This window comes from Berghia stephanieae, chromosome 5, assembly GCF_034508935.2.
Source record: "Berghia stephanieae isolate SIO BIC M18660-M18661 chromosome 5, UCSD_Bste_1.3, whole genome shotgun sequence".
NCBI classification, from domain to species: Eukaryota; Metazoa; Mollusca; class Gastropoda; order Nudibranchia; family Aeolidiidae; genus Berghia; species Berghia stephanieae.
This window is the reverse complement of record NC_088364.1, coordinates 36685433-36712831: the sequence shown is the minus strand read 5'-3', so window position 1 is coordinate 36712831 and position 27399 is coordinate 36685433. Positions and strand designations below refer to the sequence as shown.

Below are 27399 nucleotides of genomic sequence, written 5' to 3'. Positions count from 1 at the left end.
TCGCTGAGCAACAGTTCATTTCTTTGTAAATACAGACATATACAAGTATAAAATATTTTCCAATAACAGTTGCTATTATTAATTGGAAAGAGCTCACTGATTTCCTACTCTTTACCAAAATGTTTCTGCATTCCGTAGTGGGTATGTCTACCATTAGCCGTTATGACAAACTGTATCATATTCCTCATGGAGTGGATATAATATCATATCCTCCTTAGAGGAATGTTGTTCCATCCCTCCATCAACATTTTTATAAAGGGCGACAATGTTATTGGCATTACTGTCTCGAACGCAAAGATCAGCACAGCCCGACAAGTGCTTGATTGGGGAAAGGTCACGAGAATTGGCTGGCCAAGGGAGAACATACACATTCTGTTCTTCTAGAGAAATGCATGATCTTTGCCACATGGGGCCTGGTGTTGTCTTGTTGAGAGACATTAATTTCATCATGTTGCTCCATTATAGGAATGACGTGAGTTTGTAAGATCTCATTGAGGTAACTTTCAGCATTGACATTTCCTCTCAAAACAGATCTTAATGTAGGCACTGATGCCACCCCTGACTTTTAACTCCATCTTAGCACCACCTTTTGATCATCTGTAACGTTTAATGATGAGTCAATTAGATTAAAATAGCATAAGCTCTCCCTTTGACAGCTCAAGTTTCCTGACCTTTCACCAATCAAGCATCTGTGGACTGGGTTTGTCACTATCTTAGAGACAGAAAAGTCAATAAAATTGATGCTCTTTCTGGGATATTGTTGATGAATGGATAATCAGCAACAGGATACAGTAGGTCATAGATGCCAGATACCCAATACTGAATGCAGAAACATTTTTGTGAAGGGTACGAAACTGGGGAGCTTTTTTCAATTAAAAATTAGTAATTGTTATCAATGGAAAATATTGTATAAAAAAAATCTGTCTGTACTTACAAAGAAATGAACTATTTTTCATCGAAAAGATTACTTACTTTCCATTTTTGTCAAAAAGCTACACCTGTTTAAAAAGTGGTGCATTATTTATTTTGCTAAGTATATTTGTAATAGGATTGTGAGGGATCATACCGCCGTCTTATCATAAAATGGGGTCTTCAGCAATGGTCGGGAATGTGTTTGAAATTCTAAGGGTTTGTCTTAAGTTTCAATTTCAAAAAATGTTTTTCTGATACTGATAGTGTTATATTTCTCATTACTACATGATTCAAGTAGTATTGTGTGCTGTGAAATGGGGATTCCCATAATATAAATAGCTAATCTCTCCTCCCCTTCTCTCTCTCTCTTTATTCATTAGACATATGGTCTCTCATTTTTCTACTGACCTTGAGTCCAAGATGCAGTTCTTTAAGAGATCTCCTAATTTCGTTGGTAAGGATGTTCATCCGTTCACACTCCTGGAATGCAACAACTACGTATGGAGTTCTCTCATCGGGTGGTACTTTGGACATAATCTCTTCCATATTGAATGGGTCAGGAAGGCGTTCAGTCAGATCATCTAGAATGTCTTTTACCTGGAAATGAAAAGGTAATTTAAGTAAAAGAGAGCAATGCATGTCCAAAAATGTACAATCATGAATTTAAATATGAAGGCTTATTTTTTTTTTTTACAATAGTCAATGAATCTTTTGTATGAATAATATAATTACTATTTGCTGAAGCACGCATGAAGTCATGAAGTTGAAATGGAGTACTTTAATGAAATCCATTTATGAACCTACAGAACAGATACAGAGTGATGTGCTTATGTTACAGAAATTATGATTAGTGTTTCCGAGTTAATGTGGGTAAACTTTTATTTGTATTTCTGTATTGAAAGCGAGGATATCTTCTTCTTCATCCATTAAGGCCAAAACTTCAGGCTGAAGATTGTATGGCTGTCTTTTCAGTAACTAGAGTTTTAGAGTGAAGCAGGGAGCGATTTTTTGAAGTCAACAGTCGAAAGGGCTTGTTTACAGGTGATTGATAGGGAGTTCCAATGTCGGATGGTAGAGGGGAAGAAAGAGTAAAGATGATGGTTTGTTCTTGAGAAGGTATTTCAAAATTAAATGCTGAGTTTCTTGTCTTGTTGTTGTTCCATTTCAAATGACTAGTTGGAATTTCGAGTTTTCAGTTTTGTGCTTTGTGGAATACGAGGAGTTTATTAATGGAATGTCTTTCATGGGGCGGTTTCCATTGGAGATCGTTTATGAGCTGAGTTATGCTCAAATCCCGCTCATAGTTTCCACTGACAAATCTGGCCGCCCGACGTTGGACTTTCTAGCTCATTGATTTCTTGTATTGTGTGTGGGTTCCACACTGAGCTGCTATATTTCAGAATGGGCCCGACATATGCTTCATAGCGTTTCTTTTTCAAGTTTGTGGCGGGTTTGTTTGTTGAAGAAGGCCACTGTTCTATCTGTCTTAGTAGCTGTGTTGACAATATGCTTCTTCTACTTCATACTACAGTCCAGGGTCATGCCGAGGTACTTTGCATACTCCACATATTTTAGGGCTTCATTATAGATTTCATAGTGGGAGTCGATTATGTTTTTCTTTTTGTTTGTCACCCTGAGAACATTGAACATGACACTTTTTGGGGTGGAATTCCATTTTCCATCTCGCCTCCCAGCACTGCAATTTATTAAGATCTTGCAGTAGTATGACATTCTCATCCCCGTTTTAAAAAAATTCTCTGTATAAGCGGCTGTCATCTGCGAACAACTTCAACGTGGACCCTGGATGCAGTCCTTCTCACATGTAAGCGATGCAAATGAGAAAGAGGAGTGGCCCGAGAACATTGCCTTGCGGTACCCCTGACTCAACTTTTGTCATGTTTGACTCTTCACCTTCGAAAACTACTTGTGTACCTGTGTATATATATGGTTTATACTCTTTAGAATTAGTGAGTTTGGCACATTTTAACAACTTCACATCATACATTTATATATATTTAGAGAGAGAGAGAGAGAGAGAGAGAGAGAGAGAGAGAGAGAGAGAGAGAGAGAGAGAGAGAGAGAGAGAGAGAGAGAGAGAGAGAGAGAGAGAGAGAGAGAGAGAGAGAGAGAGAGAGAGAGAGAGAGAGAGAGTTAGATAGATAGGTAGATAGATACATAGAAAAATAAATATATATAGAGAGACCTTATCTTCTCTAGAGACGGATTCCCCAGATTCACTGGAAGCATCCCTCGGTTGCTGCTCAAATACTGTTCTTAGAAGATTCTCTGATCGTTTTGACAGGAACTCTATTTCAGCATTAGGATGTAAACCATACAGGTAAGGACTTTCTGGTGGTAGCTCGTCATCTATGTAAGCATGGAAACCATCATAGTCCATGTTATGAGGCACAGGGTACCCAGGAGCCAGCAAAAGCTCTGATTCAAACTAGGTTTTGAAAATTGAAAATGAAAATAAAAACAACATTGATTTTATAATGTATTGGATCACATCTTTATTTTGCTAAGTATACGTATACTATATACTTCACTTGCTGCCAAAAATCAATTACTTATTTTACCACATGATGAACTTGAAACATGCAACTGAGTAGCCGGCTTTTATTTCTAAAATTATGTATTGTTCATACATATATCAATATAATTACGACCATAGACCACTCTGTGTTGATTATATTATAATGCAGTAGCTTAATACATCAATTATCATTGGGGGGGGGGGGGGGGGTTGCAACAAGATTTGTGAATTCAGCTTTTAATAAAATATAAATTTAGCGATAAAAGCAATCAATGAATAACAAAAAAACATAATAAAATACAATAACAAAGATGATGATAATTACAACTGCAATGGCAATGACAACAAAAACTACAACAATGACCCAGCCTCATGCTTAAGCAATCTTAACTATTGTTTGTTCTCACAAGAAGGTATGGGCTTTTGTCTGGCTGAAAATCAATCACCCTTTGAGATCTATTACAAAACTGTATTTGACCTAAGTTTTACAGTTTTTATCTTCTCCTTTATATTCTTGTCTTGGATTAGGTAAGCCTGGAATCTATATTTGATGAAATGTGACTGAAGTCCTAACTTTAATGTTGTTTATGAAAAAGATAGAATGAAATAGGAATGGAATAGCTTTCAACTAACAAAGTAGATATTGAAGACCTCGGATCTTTCCAACACATTTTACAGATACAAGTGAACACCACGACACATGAATTATTCTGAAGGTGTTGTCCAACTGTTTTTTCCCAAGAAGATTTGCAGTGACAGGCATACAATGATTTTTGCATTCCATGAACTTGAAATGGAATTGCATTGTGTGTGCAAGGAAAGAAAAAAAAAACAATGTCCGGAATTGAGGCAGTAGAAGAAGAAAGGAGGAGAGAAGACTAAAAATAATATGACAGAACATTGGAAAGAGTTGAAGCCTGGTAGAAATAACAGGCATTCTTGGCAACTGAGTGGACAATAGACAGAGACCAAGACTGGAATTGACCGTATGAACTTTCTGGAGCAGAGTCATATCGCTGTTACTGAATCTAGATGAATAACACATGAATAATCGTTTATCATGAAAAAGTTCAGCCCCACCGTTGAGGTAAGTACGTAGTCCTTACCATATCATTATTCATGTAGACCTCAAGGTAAGTCCTACACAGTTTTCTGTCCCAATCATCAGTGATATGGCCACCATACATAATCTCTCCAAACAGGTAACGTAAATCTTCCCATGGCACCTAAAAAACAACAAAGAGGAATTGGTAGAAATAAATAATCTAATTGTAAATATTGAAAGCCCAATCTTATATTTAACCATGCCCACTACCCGTCACAATACTTAATTTGTCCCTTCCCATCCCCGAAAGGTCATATGAAATCAAAATATTACCATTTCAATAAGTACAAGGTGCATGTTAAACTTCACTTTTGTATTAGTATATTCAAAATATTACCACTGATTATCGCAAAGTACTCATGCATGCCAAAATCGACTTAAGTAATGAGATATCAGTGTCTTACGAAGGTCCCAACCCCGGGGCTGCATTTAATCAGCTCTGGTGTGATGTCTTTTTAATGGTGGTGGTTAGTTTATATTCATGTTCTCTATTCCTGACTGCTGAGTGTATTATTTTTGACAAATTTCCTTTCCTTTTTTTTCTATCAGGAGTAAGCATGTTAGTGTATATTGTGTTCATATTTGGTGCAATAATGTATTATTAAATATGTAGATGTAAATATTAAATAGGAGGCAGGGCTTTTTCAGGTATTCCTATTCTAAGTATCTGTGTAGTAACAATAACAGACAAAAATGTTCACAAATTTGTTGATATCTTATCACTTTTCAAGCGTCAATGTGAAGTGGTTATTGCAATGCTCGCTTACATTATTTATTATGTGCGGCTATGTGGTCTTGTGGTATGACACTCGCTTTCGGATAGGAAGATCCTGGGTTCAAGCCTCGCTCGGCGCATGGTTGAGACCTTGGAAAAGGCTCATCACTCGCATTCTCTCACCATACTCAGGTGTAAAATGAGTACCTGACCGTTAACAGCGTTGTCTCTGTCGGAAAAAAATGTATTATCGCCTAATAGGCGTTATGGCTAGTTCTACATATTACCTGTTGCTGTTGGTCAGGGACCCTTTGTAAAACGCCCTGAGCATGTTTTGTGGATATTGCTATATAAAAGCTCAAGACAAAAGCTCAAGCTCAAGATGCCATATATTGTGTCTCTTCAGGATTATGAAGCCAATTTTTTATAATACCAGCTGCCTGTCTGTCAATCCAAATTGTTTCATTATCATATTTTCAAAAATGAAATTTAAATAAATATTGAATATAGTAGAAATCTATCTTATGTTACCTTGATATTTGCTTCCAGGTAGTTATATAGGACATTGACACTTATGGTCAAATCTCCAACATTGAAAGGGTAGACTCTGTTCCAGCCTTGAGCTCCAAATTTCCGCCTCTCACACACAACAGCATGGAAATAACACAGACAAAAAAGGATAGCCTTGAACTCTATCTCTTTGGAGCACATCTCTAGAGTGTCCTGTATATAATAAAATGAAATCAGTTTAAATGAAAGTATTGGAAATATATATGATACATTATGATACCGATTATCTTGGAATTTAGAGATATCTTTTCACTACTAATAGCGATATTATTTGTATGGAAATTTCCATTAAAATAATCTAAAAAAGTCAGTCTAAATAGATATATACTATAGTTTTAAAGAAATATAATCCCCATTTTAAAAAAACCCAGACGATACTCTCTTTGTTTGGTCTAGAGGTTGTTGAATAAAATCTTACTTTAAAACTCTTGTCATGTTGGAAATACCTTACTAGCATGACGAGTTATGTCGTGGTTACTTTTATGGCATCATTTTCTTTTGCTTTCCTGAGATTAATCAAATATATATAATTAAAGCTACTGTTTTTAATTTCAACATAGTAGTGGTAAAAGAATAACACTATGAAGAAGCAACTTTTTGTTTTGGAATAAGCAACTCGTTATATATTTTTTTAATTATGAAAAGGACCAAAAAATCCATAGGGAGATCGGTCAACACGGAGGAAGATAGCCATGGTTGAGTGAGTTCATGAACCTTCCTGTCACACTATGATTTAATCATCCATCGATACCAAAACATGCTCAAGAGATTAATTGAATTATTTAAAAATCACAAACTGCAGTCTAACATCAATAAGAGCATTTCTTTCATTGACCTTTTATATAGCAATATCCACTAAACATGCTCAAAGCCCTTTACAAAGGGTCCTTGACTAACAGCAACACGTAACATAAAGAACGAGACATGACGCCTGTTAGGCGATAATACCTTTTTTTCCGACAGAGACAATGCTGTTAACGGCCATGTATTCATTGCACACCTGAGTACGGTGAGAGAATATGAGTAAAGAGTCTTTTCCAAGGACTCAACTATGAGCTGAGTGAGGCTCGAACCCAGGACCTTCCGATCCGAAAGCGAGTGTCATACCACAAGACCACATAGCCTTCTCACATAGAGAAAACAAAGTCACTATTAATTCTAAATTCTCTTCATACAAAGCATACCACGATTTCTGGATTCATTCTATAAACCTCAATTCTCTTTTACCAAAAACAAGGTTATAAGAAGGGGATATAATGCCCAGTCTAAATATTGATGGTGGAAACACAATAGCATTCTTGCGTTTGCTTTCAACTCCATCATTTCCATGGTATAACAGCATTTGAATTTCAAAATTTCAAACAAAGAATGACTATTTTTGAACATAATTAAACTACCTTTCTATCAAGCTTGTGATGTATTTAAAAATAGTCTGCTTTTAGAATTTATAGGGAAACCTATTTGACTCATTTCTGTTTATTAAACCAGCATGGGGTTAGTCTGTTGTATACGTGAAGCTTAATGCTATGTCAAACTTGTTTGGATACGAACAAAAACTTTTAGAAGAAAAAATAAGAGACTTTGGTACAGCAGCCAATAGCTGCAGGAGAAGTGCATAATTGCGCTAATATATATCTTTTCTTTGTGATGTGAGTTTGAATGATTTCTTATCAGCTGATGTTTTTAAATATAATGTATAACTGTGCTTATGTATAACATTTTCTTATATGTATGTCCACTGTTGAAAGTTTTGAATAGTAAAAAATAAAAAGAAAAGAGTCAGAGTAAAGAACAGAACTAAGCAAACTAATTTTGATACTTATCCGAATAATTCCTTAGAATAGCCACTTTATTTAAAAATTTATGATTTATCACATATGTAAAATTAAGAATTAGAATTCCCTTTATTCATTCCATAGGGGAAATTTGTCTCTAGGGTCTATTCCAAGGGAAGACTGGAATACCCAGGCGTCAGCTGCAGTGCAGTGCAGTGCCGCAAATTGAGCAAGGGCGAGGTGACTTGCTCAAGGCCACACAGCGCAGCGACGGGCGATCGAACATTCCCTTTTGGGTACGAAGCAAAGACCGTACCGCTGAGCCACGCTGCCCCCCTATGAGTATATACACTTGAAGAATGCATACTTATTTCAAAGTACCCCCTCTAAAACCCTAAAATATTAATTTACCTGGGTAAAGTTGTCTAAGGCTTTATGTAAATTCGCAAACATTCCAGTCGGAGGTTCATTGGTTATTTTGATGGATGATTCCAGGATACCTTGAGGCATGATGTGAGTCTCCCTGCTGGCTGAAGGCTCAGCGCTGATAAACAGTCGATAATTAAGGTGGCTATTTTCAGAATACTGCTCCAACTTTTTCTCCAGGTTTGGAAGCCAACGGGCAACTAAATGAACATTCTGTACCATGGAAAGAAAAGGTTGTTAATATTTATGCAGTTGAGTTATTTGGAAAAAATAATTTGAGTTGAGAAAGAAACTGCATCTCTGAATCATCATCATCAATATCATCTTCATCATCATTTTACAATTCTCCTCCTATTTCTCCTCCTCACCACATTCCATCAAACAGATTATAGACAAGGTACACGCTTTTTGTTTTGTCTGCCAAGTTGACAAGTGATGGATTGAATGCATACAAACAGTTCACCAACATCTAAGAAAGGAACTAACCTGAAGAACAACCCAGTGACCTTTCTTGGCAGCTAAATCTATAGCCCTCTCTGCAACCATTTCTTGCCCTTGACCCAGAGAGATATTGTGGAAATTCTCTTTTGTTGTAGTGTAGCCCAGTTTCTTGCCAAGTTTCTCAACATCTTTCAATGGATCCACTCCAGGTGACAGGATGAAGAACATTGGAGTTGCTGGGCCTGATTCTTCAAACGACTTGCTGAATTCTAGAGCCCGATTTTCCACATATTTCCGACCCATTGCTTCTTCAATGTATTCCCTGGTAAATAAAACATAACATCTTTTGTTATCGCAATCATTTTTTATTTTTGCTTAAACAAGATAAGAATTCTAAATTTGATGTACGGTGGTCTTCGTTTAAAAGCACGATCCTCGGAAATCAAGCACTGGGTTGTGATTATAAGCAGATTCAGATTTTTCCTGCTAAGTCTACTACCATTGCTCACATTACAGTAAAAATAACTTTTCCTTTTAAGTTTCTAAATGTATACATAATGGTACGCACCAGGTTGCAAGCTTGTAACTGCAATAGGTCCATTTAAAAGTCATTTTTAGCTATTTGTTTTTACTATTTTGTATCCTTTATTCTTTGAAGGAAAACAAACACTTTCTTTTCTGTCACAATATACAGTATCACACCGTAGGTAAGGGATGAGGGGTAAAGAAGATTGTCATTTTCGCTCGTTTGATTTTTGAATGGATACATCTGTTTATATCATCCTCTTTTTCTATGAACTAATTCCAACTCTGTTCTTGGTCAATAAGTTGTATATAAAGTCTGGTGGTTTTAATCGCTTGTGTGACATCTGAAGTTGTTGTTGCAGGTATGTAGCATAAAAAAAGACTTGTGAACAGACGCATTTTATGACGGGTGTGCATTGTCCATTTTATCACTGAGGTGTCAATTGTTTTGTTCAAGGGAAGAAATGGAATAGTGAGGTGGGAAGCATGCGTAACATGCACATCATTTTGATGGTTTCTGTTAATCCTGTTTGTCAATATTTTGTATCTAAATTATAGTATTCTGTATTTTAAGTTATTTATTTATTTTCTTTTCTTTTCGTAGTTTTTAAGTAATCGTTAAATAATTGGAGTGCTTATATACGAAGTCCTGTTTGGTGAACTTGCTTATAAAGTGGTAAAGTTATATAGCAGAAATTCTGCTTTGTGTCCCGAGCCAGATTTTGCTTGTAGCTGGAGTGCTTAAAAATGGAAACCACTGTCAAAAGATGGGCAAAGGAGTGAATTAGATTATTACATATATCTTGCTTTTATAGGAAGTTATTTCAATATCAAATGGTTTTCGAGACAGTTTCATTTGATAATTGGAATCATTCATAACATTTGAAATTCTCTATTTAAAAAGATTTTGTAGAGACACGTTAAAAACGTGTATGGCTAAAGTATTTATGATTGAGAAGTTCATAACGTAAGACACACTAGAATATAAACAATTCAATAATTCTAAACATATGACCCACCGCGTGAAAAGGGTATTATGTCGCTGTAAACTATGTGCTGAAATCTGGATCCATGATCAAAAACTAAATATAAAACTTTGGCCCAATTCATATTTTTCATTGATGAATAGGAATGCAGGGAGTTTGCTGCAAAAAAATCGTATTTCTGATAATAAACTTTAAATTCCCTTTTGGTAAGTAGCTGCTTCTTCTCGACATAGTAACAGATCAAAGCAGTAGGTCATAAATATTGAGTGATCCATCAAACACAAATGGAAAAATAATGAAATAATTAAATGCCAAATAACATAAACCAAAGATAAAGAATTAAAGATGATAATTTAAAATTTCAAGTATAAACATTATCTCACATGACAGCATTACTCATACGATCGGGCCGTAGAGCGCGCATCATGCAAAGTTTTTCTAACGGTGTTTTATTTTTCCATTCCTGAGGAAATTTTTCCTTCTCTGGGGCTTCTCCTTCTACAAATTTTTTCCACCTTTTTGCAGATCCAACAATATCTTTATCAAGGTTTTTAAACGAATCTTTATCTGACAACACCTGCAAAGTACAATATTGATTTACAAGGAAAGCAGGTTACAAGTCTATATGATTTATTAAAAGAAGTAGTTCTTCAGAGGCACTAGGCTCATGCGTTGCTTTAGATTATGTAATTAAGCGGATAGCAGTAACCGCTTGCCATCATTCAGAAGGACATTACAAGATCTAATATTTCATCCATCTAATCATTACTGAATGGACAGAAGAGTTTTTAAAAATTGATTCAGCCTGAGATCAAAATATGATCCTTTGCGTGCGATGCAAATGAGTAAATGAGTTATCGGCCTACAAGTGTAACAACAATCACATTGATGCTAAGATTGGTTCCAAATTACTACTGAATTTATTCAAATTTATTAATTATAGATAATCAATAAAAAGTATCACCTTGATTCCTCCCCATCCTAAGTCAGTAAGGAAATCCACAGGAGACCGTTGGTCTGATGTGGCTGGATATCGGAGTAGAAAGTCTAGGGAATCCATGTCAAGCATTTTCATTTGGCCAAGCACCTTAAGAAGAAGAAGAAGACAGAAAAAAAAATAATTAAAAAGTAAATTAAAACATTGAAAACAAAAGCAAAATAAAAACAAACAAACAATCAAACAAGAAATTGTAATGTGGTGTTGAATCTGCTGTTTGGGTGTGATATGTTCCTCAATTATGAATCACTTGACCACTATAATAATTATTTTTTAGCAAATAAATTGTCTTAATGACATCGATCAAAGAATCTGTCAATACTCCATTACCCTGAAAATCAAGCATGAATAAACGGGGTCTATCTATAGATAATAATGAGGAAGAGAAAGTTTATCACATGTCTTTTTTAGGTTTGATGTTATTTCTTTCAAAAATTTAAGAGTCTTACATTTGAAGAATTACATGGCTGTTCAAAATTTCATCAGAATTTATCATCATTTCTATTCCTGATGCAATTCTGAACACATGCGACAGTTTTGGCACAAGAATAAAGCATTCCAATATTTTTCAATATCCTTTATTGTTTTTTTTTTATGCCTTAACAAAGTTGGGTTGTCTTATTTGTGCGGCTCTCTGGTCTAGTGGTATGACACTTGCCTTCTGATCAGAAGATCCTGGGTTCGAGTCCCTAGGGATGCATAGTTGAGTCTTTGGAAAAGGCTCTTCACTCACATTTTCTCATCATACTCAGGTGTAACATGATTACATGGCCATTTACAGCATTATCTATGTAAAAAAATTGTAATATCGCCTAACAGGCATCACGTCTCGTCCTACATGTTAGCTGTTGGCTAGGGACTCCTTGTAAAGCGCTTTGAGTATGTTTAGTGGATATTGTTCTATATAAAAGCTCGAGGTTTTTATTTCACAAAAATCTATTAGCTGACGATTATATCAAATCAAAAATTATCATATCAAATCACAAAAGAAGATAACCATAGCTTTGGAATAATAATAATAATAATAATAATAATAATAATAATAATAATAATAATAATAATAATAATAATAATAATAATAATAATAATTTCTCTTTAATGCATATCGCATCATCATAAATTTACTTACCTGGAAAGTCATCAATGTACCAAAAATGAGTTTGTCTCGTTCAAAGAGTCCTCGTGATGTGTAAACAAACACAGAGTAGGTAATACAGTCCAGAAGATTTACTACACGCTCACCTTCAGTATCTGCAGATTCAGCCCGGTCTATGGCTTTCTCGAAAACAACACTAAAGGCCTGGTACACATAAATGTGTGAAAATAAAACATTTTAAAAAGATCAAATTCATAAAAAATAAACAAATGACTACCTATCTATTCTAAACAAAGATTTAAAATCGCAACATCACTAGTAGGTATAAGGTAGGAACAATGTTACAGCGCTAGTAGGTATGAGCTAGGAACAATGTTACAGCTCTAGTAGGTATGAGAAACAAAGTCACACTTTGTACAAAGGATAATCTGAGATTATCAGGATTCCATTAAACATAAACTTAAGTTACATAACATACAAATACAAAAGTGGGACATTCAGATTTTAACACTCATCCTACTCATACCAGAGTGTCATCCTCACCACTTCACTGTCAGTATAACGTCACTGAAAAAATTTCATATAAATTTTGATTCATAATTAAGGGTAGTGTGTATGTTAATCGTAGAAGAAAATTATTACATACATTTTTACAAGCACTTTGAAGTCTTACACTTATACGTTTGAATCTACATTTAGTTCATCTTATCATATCCGACAAGATATGAAGCAAGTAGTGAAATGTCAAAAGAATAGAGAATGAAAACTTTCGCGGGGTTGGGGAGTTGAACATATGAGCAACCTCTTAACAGCATCCCCTCCCACATCTGTGCCCCCTCCTGGCAACAAGAGGGATTTCTACAATCAACACCATCCACCGCTCAAAAAAAAAAAACTGGTTTAAAAGTAGTCACTATCTTGATTCGTTTCACCACTTCTTGACATTATGAGGTCAATACACAGACACCACAAAAGTTTTATTTTAGCAGTTAAGTTATGAGCTCTATTATACGCGACAGATATTTTAGAATGTCTCCGTATGTTTACTTATACGAGTAATTGTGAGAAGGTTTGAGTGATATTAGTCTTAGTTAATCCGTTTTCAGTGTTCTGTATTGAGTGTTCATCTTCCATATTTACTCAACAGTGTGATCTGCAAACTGTTGTTATTAGTAGAAGTATGTATTTCTTAGACTTCCTTGTAGCATTTAAACCTATTCAACATATGGAGGGTGATTTAAAGACAGCTCCGTTACGCATTGAAAGACGATATTGACATCACATGTGTTACATCCACGAAACTTGAAAAAGTTTGACCACGAGTGTTGGGAAAGTCTCAATGATATAAAAGCTGAACAATGAAAAGTAAAAATGTGAAAGATCTAAGTAAATGTTCAAGAAAATGAAGAATGAATATGAAAATTGGAAAAGGAAACGGAAATAAGAAAAGTAAAAAAAATGAAGTCGTATCTAAAGCTGGCATTAGATTTGGCCAAAGCAGCACAGGCCGTTAGGAGATACTCACAAATAAAACAGCAATTGAAGAGCTCGTAAACTTCTTAAAGTGAACAAAACTCCCCTCTTTCTACTTATAATCCACAATACACACCAACACTATGCTACCGCTTTAGTATGCGTGCGTCGTATTTGTTATACAGACAGAACTCAAGAGACCTGCTTCCCTTGATAATTAATTTAACTTCTCAGCTTTCTCAAAATACCATTCAATATTTATTATTATCAAGATCTTTTAAATAAGAAAACTTAAGCTATTTTTGTCTACTCGCTTTGCATGGTTTACTTACTTTCAGAGAGAATTGGTACATGGGATTGATTTTGACTAAGTCGTTCATACTGAAATACAGAATGGAGGCCCTGGCAGCTGCTGGTCGATAGCTCTCTCTAGCGTTGTTGATTTGCTCTTCCGTAATCTTGGCCTCAGCAGCTTTCACTTCAATCTCTGCGGCAGTCCTTTTAGTGGTCTCCAGATTCTCAACAAGAGCATAATCACCAAGGAAATTACCCTCAGCTGTTGACAGTCTAGCCAGAAGATTGTCTTCAAGATCTGTCAATTAAAGATTATAGTTGATGTTAAATCATACATTTCATACTCAGTTGGAGCTTGGGAGGAAGATGAAACTAATCAACCAATGTATGTTTCCATGCTAAAGAATGATGAGTAATAATGATAATGATGAGTGTAATGGTGTTGAAGGCCAAGTACTATAATATCTCTTCTTACTATACAATAAAGCCATATTGAGCATGGTCAGAGATTGGACGGTGAAACTCTGACCCTCAGGTTATGGCTCTTGGTAGGCAGTGTGAGGTTAAGTCCATGAATTCTAAATAAATATAGCTATTTCAGAAACACATAAATTTAATAAATATAGATTTAGTTATTGAATTATTACATTATTTAAATACGTGTTTAAAAAGTTGGGGGAAACATATATCAACTGAAGATCATATGTACTATTCATGAAAGATCCTTCATTTTATTTTTATTGCCAAGTTTGTTTTGCTTATATTTATGTCGAATCGTGTTAAACATGACATCAGAAATAGATATAATTAATTGTAAATTTTTGGGTTTTATTCAAGAAATCTTGTGCTTTCTTTTTAATTTTAAGATTGTTGGATTGCGTTGGATTATGAAATAGATAAGTATCAAACAAGTGATTGCTGCAAGAGAAGGATCATGTTGTTTTGTGATGCTTTGTACCATTGATATCTACAAATTACTGTACTTCCATTAAATTATGCCTCTTTTGGGCGTTGGTATTTTATCTTCGTTTGTTTCAATGTTTGTCTGAGCTTGTTGAAAACATATATGGGAGAGTTAAAAGTACACAATTCTTCTGCATTTCAATGGACACTGTGGCGCACTAATCAAATGTGACTGTATACTTGGCTAGAGGGATTGCTAGATCGTGTCAGTGTGATTGTCTATACACCTAGTTATGTTTTAAGATCATCAGAAAATATACTGCATTATTACTTTTCATCCAATAGATTTTAACTGTGCAGCTGCACACCTTTGGAACTTTCGTAGTCTTCGAACAAAATCTGCTCCTAGTGTCCTAACATTTAAGAAACATCTTAAAATTGATTTGTCTTACAGAGCAATTTATGATTGATGTATTTTGATTCTGATGGTCTGTTTTTATTTGTTATGTTTGTTTCTTTATTACAAGTATACATGTGTGGGTGTGTTTTGTGTGTCTGTGTGCATACGCATGACTTAATTGTCAAGCGCTGCAGAGCACTTCTAAGTGGATACTTAGGCATTATAGAAATATATTGCTCCATTATTATTATTATTATTACTACCACCACTACTACTACTACTACTACTACTACTACTACTACTACTACTACTACTACTACTACTACTGCTGCTGCTACTACTACTACTACTACTACTACTACTACTACTACTACTACTACTACTACTACTACTACATAATAATAATAATAATAATAATAATAATAATAATAATAATAATTATTATTATTATTATTATTATTATTATTATTATTATTATTATTATTATTATTATTATTATTATTATTATTATTATTATTATTATTATTATTATTTATTATTATTATTATTATTATTATTATTACTATTATTATTATTATTATTATTATTATTATTATTATTATTATTATTATTATTATTATTATTATTATTATTATTATTATTATTATTATCATTATTATTATCATTATTATTATTATTATTATTATTGTACAAAAAGGAAGCCAAACAGGTGACTTGAGATTTATGAGACAGAAACTCGGGTCGATACGACTTGCTTGGCGAATAAATGAAGCAGAGCAGACTAAAGCAATATGGGTCTGGTGAATATGTAGAATGTGCTATATCTAAAAGTTCATTTTTATTCATTAATTTATTCATGAAAATCAACTCCCCCCCCCCCCACAACCCCCCAAATAATCTTACCTTTCAAAACAATTTTGAATTCATTTTGCTGACGAGTTAAATCTAGTTTCAGTTTTTCCAAGTCGGGTCTCTCTTTGGATACTACAGCCCCTAGTAGCTGATCCTCTAATCCATCGCTGGTGAGAATAGGAAAATTCGATCCATCACATCAAGTCTATCACTTGTATTTGTATTGGATTCATTTGGTGCTGCCCCTTAAAATTACTTTCATAATACAAAGGCATGAAAGTAATTACAATTGTGTTGACATGATTCTTAGTTTATGTTTTTAAATTTTGAAATATTTAGTCATTTATTCATTTTAGCCATATCTAGACAACCAAACTGCTTCTTTGTCATTTGTTCTTACCACATTGTTGATAATAGGAAATGAGCGTAACATACTTATTAAATTATAAGGAAACAGTAGCATTCTTTATCACAAATTTACCTGCATGTCTGATCTAAAAACTCTCTCCATTCTACCTAGGCTAGTGGTTCAATATAAAATCAGTAGATAATCCTAATCTGTTACACAAATTAAAAGAGAGTAATGGATGTGAAATAAATCTAACAGACTCATAGTGATGAATTCAACAGAAACATTCTTCTTCATAAGGAAAGTGGGTAATTAAAAGGAACTGGAAATCAGACGACGGACACTCGTGGAAACCACTGTATTACCCTCCAATAATGTTATATATTATATCATTATTTTTCTTTATAAATGAGGTCAATACTTTGCTCTTTCTCCTTTTCCTCCACCACCTCTCCTCTTCCTTCTTCCTCCACTTACACCCCCATTGACCCAGTCCAATTTAGTTTAATTCAATGGGGTTTTTTTTTTCGTATTTAAGAAGTTTAACAGCGCTTGCAACACACATGGGTCATTTTAGTGTAAGGAAAGGTTAGACAAAAAATGCGAAGTAGGGGAACGAAGAATAAATGTCATCTGTATTAAGTCTGAGACAACAATAACACCTCATCTGGATATTTGCAGAGAATTAAAATATTCATATTATTGGTTTCTAGTGCATACACAATAAATTAATACACCCTATATCTGATTCAAACTGAACACATAGACATAAAGACATATAACCGAGAGATGGTTTTATAAGGTAAAAAATTACTTCTAATAAACCATGTATGACAATAGTGGTCAAACTTCAGTCACATGCTGTAATCCCAAAACAAGATTTTCTATCGCCTTTTGTGTACAAAATTACTAACAGGAGATGGACACCGTCAACATTTTCAATGTCGGCAAAGAATCTCATCTCATGTAGTTCCATATCTGAAGCAGACGTCGGAGGTCATCTTCCGCCAAGCTGATCTATCTCTTGCCAATTCTATTAAAGCAGCGCCACCTTTCTCAGCTTCATCTGTCCAAGTTCTTATCCCTTTCAAATACGTTATTCTTTGTCTTCCTCTTATTCTTTTTCCATTCATCTTTCCAGTCAAGGCGAGTATTTCCAAACCAGGGTGGCGGATAATGTGTCCTAAAAATTCCATTTGGCGTTTGATGATTTTTGTTATCAGTGATCTTTTTCTGTTTGCCATTTCTAAAATTTCTTCATTTCTTTTCCTTTCCATCCATGACACCCTCATCATTCTTCTGTAAAACCACATTTCCACTGCCTCCAGTCTTTTAACCATGGTCTTGTTTATGGTCCAGCTCTCACAACCATATAGCAGCACAGACAGTACATAGCAATCCAGGACTTTGATTTTTGTTTTCATGCTAATATTCCTGTTTTTCATAATTGTATGTAGCTGGTTGAATGCATTCTTCGCCATACCTATTCTTTTCTTTATTTCACAATCTGATTTTCCATTGGATGTTACATTGAAGCCTAAATATTTGAAACATTCAACTTGTTGTATTGTTTGTCCTCTGCTTGTTATTACACAGGCTGGTGGGTTATTATTTTTAGATACCGTCATACATTCTGTTTTAGATATATTCAGTTCCAGTCCCATATTTTCACTACTCCTGACTACAACATCCAGTAATTCTTGTAGTTCATGTTCAGATTCTGCCAGTAGAACCGTATCATCTGCATACCTCAGATTTGTTACATTCTTTCCTCCAATACACACCCCCTTCTTATGTTCGATATCTCTTAATATCATTTCACTATAGAGGTTGAATAAATCTGGAGACAAGACACACCCCTGCCTAACTCCTCTTCTAATAGGTGTAAAACTGCTTAGTTCGTTGTCAACACGCATTGCTGCTTCTTGTTCCCAGTACAAATTCCGTAATATTCTTAAATCTTTACCATCAATGTCCAAGGATGATAGAATTTTGAATAGTTTTTCGTGTTGTACTTTATCAAAGGCTTTTGAATAGTCGATGAAACACATATACAGATCTTTATTTACTTCAATACATCTTTCCATCAGCATTGATAATGTGAATATTCCATTTCTGGTACCCTTGTCCTCAACAAAACCAAATTGCATCTCCCCAATTTCAGGTCGTATTTTATTTCTTATTCTTAGTAAAATTATCTTCAAAAGAATTTTTGTGAGGTGGCTCATTAGGCTAATAGTTCTGTGTTGTTCACAATCAACTGCCCCTGGCTTTTTTGGTAGTGCTATAAAAATGGATCGTTTCATATCAGTTGGCATTTTTCCTGTGTCATACACTTGATTTAGAAGGTTTGTGATGAATTCAATCCCCCATTCACCCAGGCCAGTCAAGGCTTCAATTGTTATGGCATCAGGTCCTGCAGCTTTTCCATTTTTCATGCTTTTCATGACGTTCCTAACTTCATCTTTCATTATAGAAGGCCCTTCCAGTTCTTTTATCATAGGCATTTCTCCTCGATTATCAAAAAAAAGTTCTTCAATATATTCTGACCATCTGTTTAGAATGCAGTCTTTGTCCATGATGGTGTTTCCACGCTTGTCTTTGATGCATCCACTTTTAGCACCTGATTTAGTTTTGTTTGTCACTTCTTTGATTTTCTGATGGAAGAATTTGCCATTTTTTTCTTTGCAGGACATTATATAGTGACATTGTTCATTTATCCAGTCTTCTTTAGCTTCGTTGCATTTTCTTTTTATCTGCCTGTTCAGAGTCTTGTTTTTCTTCCTGATTTTTGGCCTTTCTTCTCTCATTCATTAATTCTAATATCTCTGGAGTAATCCATTTCTTCTTCTGCAACTTAAGTGTGGTTGGAACATTTTCTTCTAATGATGCAGCAACACTGTCTTTAAACTGCTCATATTTCTCTTCTATATCTGTTAGTTCTCCAAGCACTTCAAACTTGTTTCTTACTGATAGTTCAAATTTTTCTTGTATCTTCTGTTCCTCCCGGAGAATGTCTAGTTGGTATTTAGGTTTAGCCTTTGCTCTTTTGCAGATTTTCAATTTAACTCGTATGGGGCATAGCACAGGTATATGATCGCTGTTACAGTCAGCCCCCGGCATAGATTTGGCATACAAAACCGAGTTTCGGAAACGTTTGCTGATGAGTATGTAATCTATTTGGTTTCTCACTCCATCTCCAGGACTTTTCCATGTCCACTTCCTTCTATTGTGGTTTGTTGACCAAGTATTTGTGATTGTCAGATCATGTTGACGGCACCATTGAATAAGACGATCACCTCTGTCATTTTTGTCTCCCAGACCATGTGGGCCCACAATATCTTCTATTCTTTCTCGGCCCACCTTGGCATTAAAATCGCCCATGATGAGTTTTATGTCTGAAGACTTAAACTGATGCATTGCTTTATCTATTTGTTGATAGAAATTTTCCACTTCTTCATCATCGTGACTGGTGGTTGGGGCGTATATTTGTAAAATATCAAAATCAAAAGGTTTTGCTTGTAGTTTGATTGCCATTACTCTGTCTGATATGGGCCAGAATCCTTTGACTGCTCGCGCCGTTTTATTATCTAGTATAATTCCAACTCCCCTTTGGCGTTCTCCTCCTCCTGAGTATATAATTTTACAGTCATCATAATTAAGTTCTCCTGCTCCTTTCCATCTAACTTCTGATAATCCTAAAACATTGATATTCAATCTCTTCATTTCCATAACTACATTTGCTAATTTTCCTTTCTGGTACAGACTTCTTACATTCCATGTTGCTGTTCGTAATGTTTGGTGGTGCACAGTAGCTGGATGACGGTCGAGAGTCACCTGTTCACCTGCATGACTATCTCTACCGGACGAGGCTGTAATCGAGTTGCTCGAAAAACATCCATTGACGTCGTTGACTAGATTCGCTTGGACGGACATCATGACGATCTTGGGATGATACGTCAGTGGTTTCCCGTTGCCTTCTGACGGATTTTTATCTGGTTTACTCCATAGCCTTTTGACCTCCCGGTCATAACCCACAAGGCAGTGGGAGCATTTGGCAGGTTTTAAGGCGCCTCCCATTCACCTTGATAGTCCCTTCATAGAGTATATGAGGCATTTTGTATGTGTAGCTGTGCTGCCAGACTACCCAACCTCACTCTCCACGACTATCGCCAGTTGGTCCGCGGCTTTACAGCTAACCTATAGATCAGGATCTGTAGGCCGTTCCACGATCCGCCACCTGTGGACGCGCTGGGTTGGGGATGGTCGCCCCAGCTGTACCCAAGAAACCTAAATACCAACTAGACATTCTCCGGGAGGAACAGAAGATACAAGAAAAATTTGAACTATCAGTAAGAAACAAGTTTGAAGTGCTTGGAGAACTAACAGATATAGAAGAGAAATATGAGCAGTTTAAAGAATAAACAAACAAAAAATATATGATACAAACATAAAGTAAATTGTGGCAAAATTATCTTATCTCTGCTAGGGACAGTTACAGAGAGTAATGAATCTTGCCTCAACGTATGGACTTTAAAAATCTAAACAGCTTGATGTATCGGCAATTTCATATTAGATGTTATGATAATCTATATTCTATTCGATTTTTAATGAATGCATCTATCTTACATTATGGCCTACTCCGGCCTTTTATTTTTTTTCACTACAAAAAGAAATCTGATAATAATTTAGTTACCAACCGTGTGACAGTAAAGTTGATGAGAGTTGTCTGTGCTTGCATCTCGGGCTTATAATGCGGATTTGCCAGTTTTGTTTGCAGGATTAACTTGAAATCCTTGTGATAGCTTATCTCCTTGTCACCAATCTAAAATCAATGATATGAAAATTGCTTATACAGTGTTTCAGGGCACTGATGCTCATCAAATCAATCACCATAGCACTCGACTCTCACGCTAACCGTCCAGGTCTAAATCTAACTGGTCAATTATTTTTTTCTTATCACCCAGAAGTACAGGAATCTAATCTAAATTTGGCAGAGCGCACTTTTCCAATAAACTTATGACAAGCAAGTAATTATTGTTTCTGTCAGTTTCATAGGACAGGGGCATGGATACATTCTGGTGTTATGGTCATTTTGCTCTATAACTTCTTAACAAAACAACAATAACAACAACGACATAACAAATAAACCCTTACAAATAATAAGGATAAAAAACGAATAATAAGAAAGCATTAAAAAAGACAAAAAAAAAACTATAAACAAATATACACAAAGGCCTTTGTAGTTCATTCAATTCAACGCTCAACTAATATGCAAATGACCCAATGTGAATGTTTTTTTCACAGGAAGTTAGTGAGTGATAAGAATGTACAAGTAGGTACCTTACGAAAACCGTGCGAAAGATTGTAGATAAATCTAAAGGATAGCAAGCAATCATTGTGAATGTCCGTTTTATGCTACAAAAATCAAGATAAACTCCAAGCCCATATGTTGCTTCGAAAGAATTGTTATCTCAGTCAAGAAGTTGATGATAGAATGGTAAAAGCAAGAAACAAATATGAGTGAACAGCATTATTATTGTGACCATAGATCATTATCATGCCGTAGAGTGTTATGACAATCCAAAGAATGCCAACGCATGGAAAATGACAAGATATTTATTACATAACATTGATATATGTCTGTGACAATAAAAACTTTTTCTTGTAACAAACGTTTAAGTCTTAGAGAGTAAATGTCACATGACAATAGCAGTGTTACTTAGGCAGATAATTTTTCAATTGTTAAGTACACTACCACATTTACCACAGATGTCAATCTCATATAGTGTCCGAGGTTTATCGGGACAAATCTTTCATGTCATACATACTGTCTGTTAATCTCATTTGGTATCCATGGCTGATCGGGACAAATCTTTCATGTCTTACATACTGTCTGTCAATCTCATTTGCCGTCAATGGTTGGTCGGTAGCAGGACTCGCATGAGTAATTTTCACCCCAAAGGTGAAAGAAAAGACATACAATGCTTTAGTCAGACCCGTATTGGAAAACGCGTGCACAGTGTGGGATATTTATCAGTAAGGCCACATCAAGAAAATCGAACAAGTTCAAAGGGCAGCTTCGAGGTTTGTCACCAACAATTACTTGCGCGAACCAGGATGCGTTACTGAGGCCCTGAAATTGTTGCAATGGAAAACACTGGAGAGTAGGCGGAAAGAAAAACGTCTCCAACATCTCCACAGAACAGTACATTCCAACAAAACAGCAGTAACTCTACCACAATATTTCACAAAACAACACTGTACATTGACAAAAAATTATCATAGCAGTAAGTTTACAATTCCAACACACAGAATCAACACATATAAAACACTCTCCTACCAGAAATCATAGATATTACAAACAACAACAAATTTGGTCAACTATTAAATATTTATCTTTCAACTCAATAACACAATAATAATGGAGAAAGTCACCACATAACTGTATAACATCTGCGGTGATGGGTAATTCGCCTTTTGCAGATAAAGACGTTGAACTTGAACTTGATATATATATATATATAAACTAAGATTTCAAGTAACATGTAGCAATTTATATCACATGGATATTGCATACACCCATCCACCCACCAGCTCAAACACACACACACACACACACACACACACACATACACACACACATAGGGAACACTGTTCAAATCTTTCTTCCTTCTCCTCTTTCTCTCTCTCTCTCTCTCTTTTTTTTTTTCCAGAGATTGGTATAGCATGCAATTACTAAGATTTTTTGGTAAAAAATATAGTTATACATAGAACATTTTCATAAAACAACAAATCGGCTTAAAACAATGATTTTAAAAATTTAACAATGTAATGTTAAACACATTAAAGCATTTGGTTTGCTTCTAAACTCAAACTCCATTCGAAACATTCCTAGTGTTTTCCACAGGCGTAAAATTCATAACCTCTAGAATTGAGGCATTGTATTCAGTCATTCTTACTTTGATAGCTTTTCCCTTTTTGATAGTATTCCTTCCCAAAAGATGGTCAAGCACAGCATCCACTGACTCCCCAATATTTTCCATTAGGAGCACATCCCCCAACTCAATGGCTTTTTCAATGCGGTCTAAATACCCTTGGGCACCTAATCTGACAATCTGGTTGCAGATAATACATAAATTCAAAATTGTAAACCTGAAAATGAGCTTAAAAGTTTAAAGTGCTTATAGTTCAGTTGCAGCACAAACAATTTTATTATAGTCGAATGTGTTAAAGTTAAAACATAAAGAATCATAACTTTTGAAAGAGAGTAAAAATATAAATTTTGCATTTTGTCTTGCAAGGAGCAAATTATGTAAAAATTAAAAATATATGATATTGCAAATGAACCTGCAAAAATTCTGCAAATACAATGTTTTTGTAAAACACCCTAACCAATTATAATCTAATGTCATAAATCAAGATGTTTAACATGGGAAAAGTAAATAATATATGAAGTCACGTAAGATTAATTCGTGGGATTGGGGAAGGAGCCATGTTGGATGACACAGGGCTAATCAACATACTTTGAGTAAGGATCCATATTTGGTCTTAATCCATTTATATCCTTGTAACTGTGGGTCTATCATGAGGGGCCACCTCTCACAACTGGTCAAAATTGTGGCATTCTCCATGGACATTCTATCCCCAGGCAGACCCTCATTGTTCCAAGTAGCTATCTGGTGTGTTAAAATATAAAATAGACAATCATTTTAATTTTCTTGCATCTAATGAATTGTTAAGTTCACATAAACCTTACTGTTGCTCGTTGATTTAAATGCATGTTAGTTTGTTTTATTTTTTGTTTGCTTGACTTTAGGCTTTTATTTTGCTTTCGGAACTATTATGTAATTTAAATACCCGCTTTTTGATGTTACTGTTTTCCCTAAATGTCTGAAAAAGGATGTATGAAATAGAAGAAGCAGAGAGAAAATACCAAAAGAAAATCCTAAAAAATTAACTTGCCTTGACTGAGGAACCAACCCTCAATCAATCAGTAAGGCACACCAAATGTTGACCTTTGGGACTTTCTATCGAATTCAATTATCTCTTCTGCTGCTGTGTTCCCCATATACGAGTATTGACGAAAAAGAATGCCTTTTTGAAAACATGAGTCTTTCTAAATAATAGGTTTCTCTGCTACAATTGTAAAGAATGACATTTGGGACTTATTCGTAAGCTAGTAAGTCATTTGGTTTCAGGGATGAACAGTGATAGGGATATAGTTTTAGTTGCAACTGACAACATTGTGGATGTAAGACTTGCAGATAGCTGACAGCCGTGAAGTTGTTTGAACTGATTGCTTAGGTTCATTTTCAAAATAACTCAGACGAATTCATCTAATACTGGTTCTCTTCCCCTCTTGAGGCGTCTGTCTATCTTCCCAATTTGAACTGGTTAAAGCTTTTGATGATCTTCTCAAATGGCATTATATATATATATATATATATATATATATATATATATATATATATATATATTATATATATATTCTTGTCGGTACCTTCCCTTGACTTTAGTGGGTGACTTAGATTCATGGTGATAGAAAAGCAGCCATTCCTTTTTCGTCATCTTATGCCACCTTTGTTTTGTTGATAATGCGTTCAATAGATACCTTGCGATGCATTTTACCTGGGTTCAAGTGTGATGTAATCATTCACAGACAAAAACTTGTATGAGTTTGAAATGTGCATACATTCTACATACTAAGAAAAAAAACGGATGTATTTTTTTATCCCAACACTTTTTCGAAATATTCCAATTCTATATCAGTGGATAATAAATGGACACCCTGTGTATGATTTCAATATGTCATGTGAGTTTCACAGTCACGTCACCAAATTTTGACCCGTTTTTCTAATGTTTCACTTCAATTTTACAATTGTTTGCTGAGGTGCAAATTTCTACACGAATTGTTGAATAAGATATCTTATAATAAAAAGCTTTGTAAAAGAATACATCAACATCACTGACCGAATCAACGTATGTGAAATAAGTCGCTCGATAAAACAGATGATAATCAAAGACACCAACAAACTTGGAGCCACCTCTTCAAAATTCTTTTGTATGGTAAAAACATATCTAATCCACAGATTCATTGTTTAATTCTGAATACTACTTTTGATGCTAATATTGTCTATCAGGCTAATAGATCATTATGTAAGAAATCTCAAATCTCAACATGTCTCTTATAAATCAACATTAAAAATAGTAAGAGAGGACCAAAAAAAAAAAAAACTTACTTGAGCTCCATCCACCAGCATCATTAGGGGATCCAGATTCTCCATGATATCTATTGGATTCTTTAATTTTTTAAGGTAGGGCATCCATTTTTTCTCCAATAGATCGACTCTGTACGCCTAATAGAAAATGTTATATTGAAATTTTAAACTCCTCTTTTCCAAAACACCCTAGTTTTGATATGTTGAAGAATGATAAGAAATTCAAGTTATAAAAGAAACATTTTAATTTTACAGCCATTTTAATAATAATATTAAAATTATATATTAATTAAATATTAGATACAATAGAAACAAAAACAAAAACAAAGCAAAAAGAACAACACCCCACAAAAAAGATCAAAACAAACAAACAAAAATCAAACCAAAAAAATAAATGAAGTGGAGATATATTGCGAAACCAAAGATCCGAATTTTTTAGGGTTAATGTGACCTGTGTCCAAAAGGCACTGACGACCAAGCAGTGAGGTGCCTAATCTTGCAATGGAGTCTAGCAGTGTTGATCGTGGGTGAAAAAAAACTGCAATATCTTGAACTGACAGTGTATCATTAAGCAACGTATTTTACATATTATTCCACTCAATTTAAGTGAGAATGTGGTTGTAGGCAATGGTATGAAAGAGTGACCAACAGCGTGATGTAAATACTGTGTGGAAGATTTTTTTCTCTCACATAACCTGCTTGTGAGAATAAAGCATTTCAAAGTGTTTTAGCCCGGTAAAATAATGAAACTGATAAATTTAAATGTTAAAGTTGATTTTAGCGTGCTGTGTGTATTGAAAATGTATTAAGGGAGAAAAAAAAATTATATATGAACAAAATGTCGTTCTGCATACCTTTGTAAATGAACCGACATATGAAATATAGGCCGATACAAGAAGCACATCTCCAGGCAAGGACTTTGCACTTGTATTGAATTGTCTAATGGCCTCTGCCCATCTCACGTTTTCCGATGCAAGTCCGCCTACAAGACGGTTGGCTAATTCTATTGTTGCTGCTGTCATGTCTGCCTGATCTTGACACTTTTGCTTTGTATCCACAGCTTTGTTCAGAGCTGACTGACATTCTCTCAATGTGGACTCAAGTTGGGCTACCTTGCCTAAAATTTAAAAGTTCAAAAAACTCATAAGAATTGGGATTTTCCAATTATTTCTACTTTAACCATGGAAATTAATTTTTTATTCAATTTCAAAGAATACCTACTATATATTTTATAAATATTGATGTAAATACACCAACACACAATGCTTACTCACAAAGCAATGGGTAATTAAAACAGAATTACCTTTTATAGTGACAAGTTTATCCTGTGCTGCTTTGAGCTCAGAGTTTGCTTTGTTAAGGGCAAGCCTTTTTGGCTCAACTTCACAGAAAACTTCATAGTATCTCATAATGTTGATAACCCACGAACAAAGTCCTGTAAATCGAAGTTAAAGATTTTATTTGTTTAGCAAAAGATGTTCTTGTTTCACCCTTCAAACGATATACTCTCTTGATCAACATAATAATATGTGTTCTTACATATCACAACAATTTCCATTATCAGACCTGCAAAGTACATGTCGCTTTAATCTCATTGCAATACTCAGATACGCATAATGCACAGGCACACGAACATGCACACAATCCATAAACATACACAAGAACACATGCATACACACACACACACACACACACACATATATATATATATATATATATATATATATATATATATGTGTGTGTGTGTGTGTGTGTGTGTGTGTGCCGCACACACACACACATACACACAAACAGATATACAGGTACACCCATAAACGCATTGA

At 34.9% G+C, this 27399-nt stretch overlaps 1 protein-coding gene across 2 annotated transcripts in view; it reads right to left on the bottom strand.

Moving 5' to 3' along the window:
* Positions 1-27399, bottom strand: part of LOC144972845 (dynein beta chain, ciliary-like) — a 137355-nt gene that overhangs the window by 3896 nt on the left and 106060 nt on the right. For both annotated transcript variants that reach the window (XM_078914556.1, XM_078914555.1), the window contains exons 59-75: positions 26880-27011; positions 26431-26693; positions 25598-25714; positions 23882-24034; positions 23318-23473; positions 21056-21180; positions 16058-16173; positions 13890-14149; positions 12118-12288; positions 10956-11078; positions 10375-10568; positions 8526-8802; positions 8025-8252; positions 5800-5991; positions 4555-4674; positions 3116-3358; positions 1321-1509 (exon numbers count right to left, since the gene is read on the bottom strand). In XM_078914556.1, the coding sequence (XP_078770682.1) occupies positions 1321-1509; positions 3116-3358; positions 4555-4674; positions 5800-5991; positions 8025-8252; positions 8526-8802; positions 10375-10568; positions 10956-11078; positions 12118-12288; positions 13890-14149; positions 16058-16173; positions 21056-21180; positions 23318-23473; positions 23882-24034; positions 25598-25714; positions 26431-26693; positions 26880-27011 (3059 nt within the window). The remainder of the gene's footprint in view (positions 1-1320; positions 1510-3115; positions 3359-4554; positions 4675-5799; positions 5992-8024; positions 8253-8525; positions 8803-10374; positions 10569-10955; positions 11079-12117; positions 12289-13889; positions 14150-16057; positions 16174-21055; positions 21181-23317; positions 23474-23881; positions 24035-25597; positions 25715-26430; positions 26694-26879; positions 27012-27399) is intronic.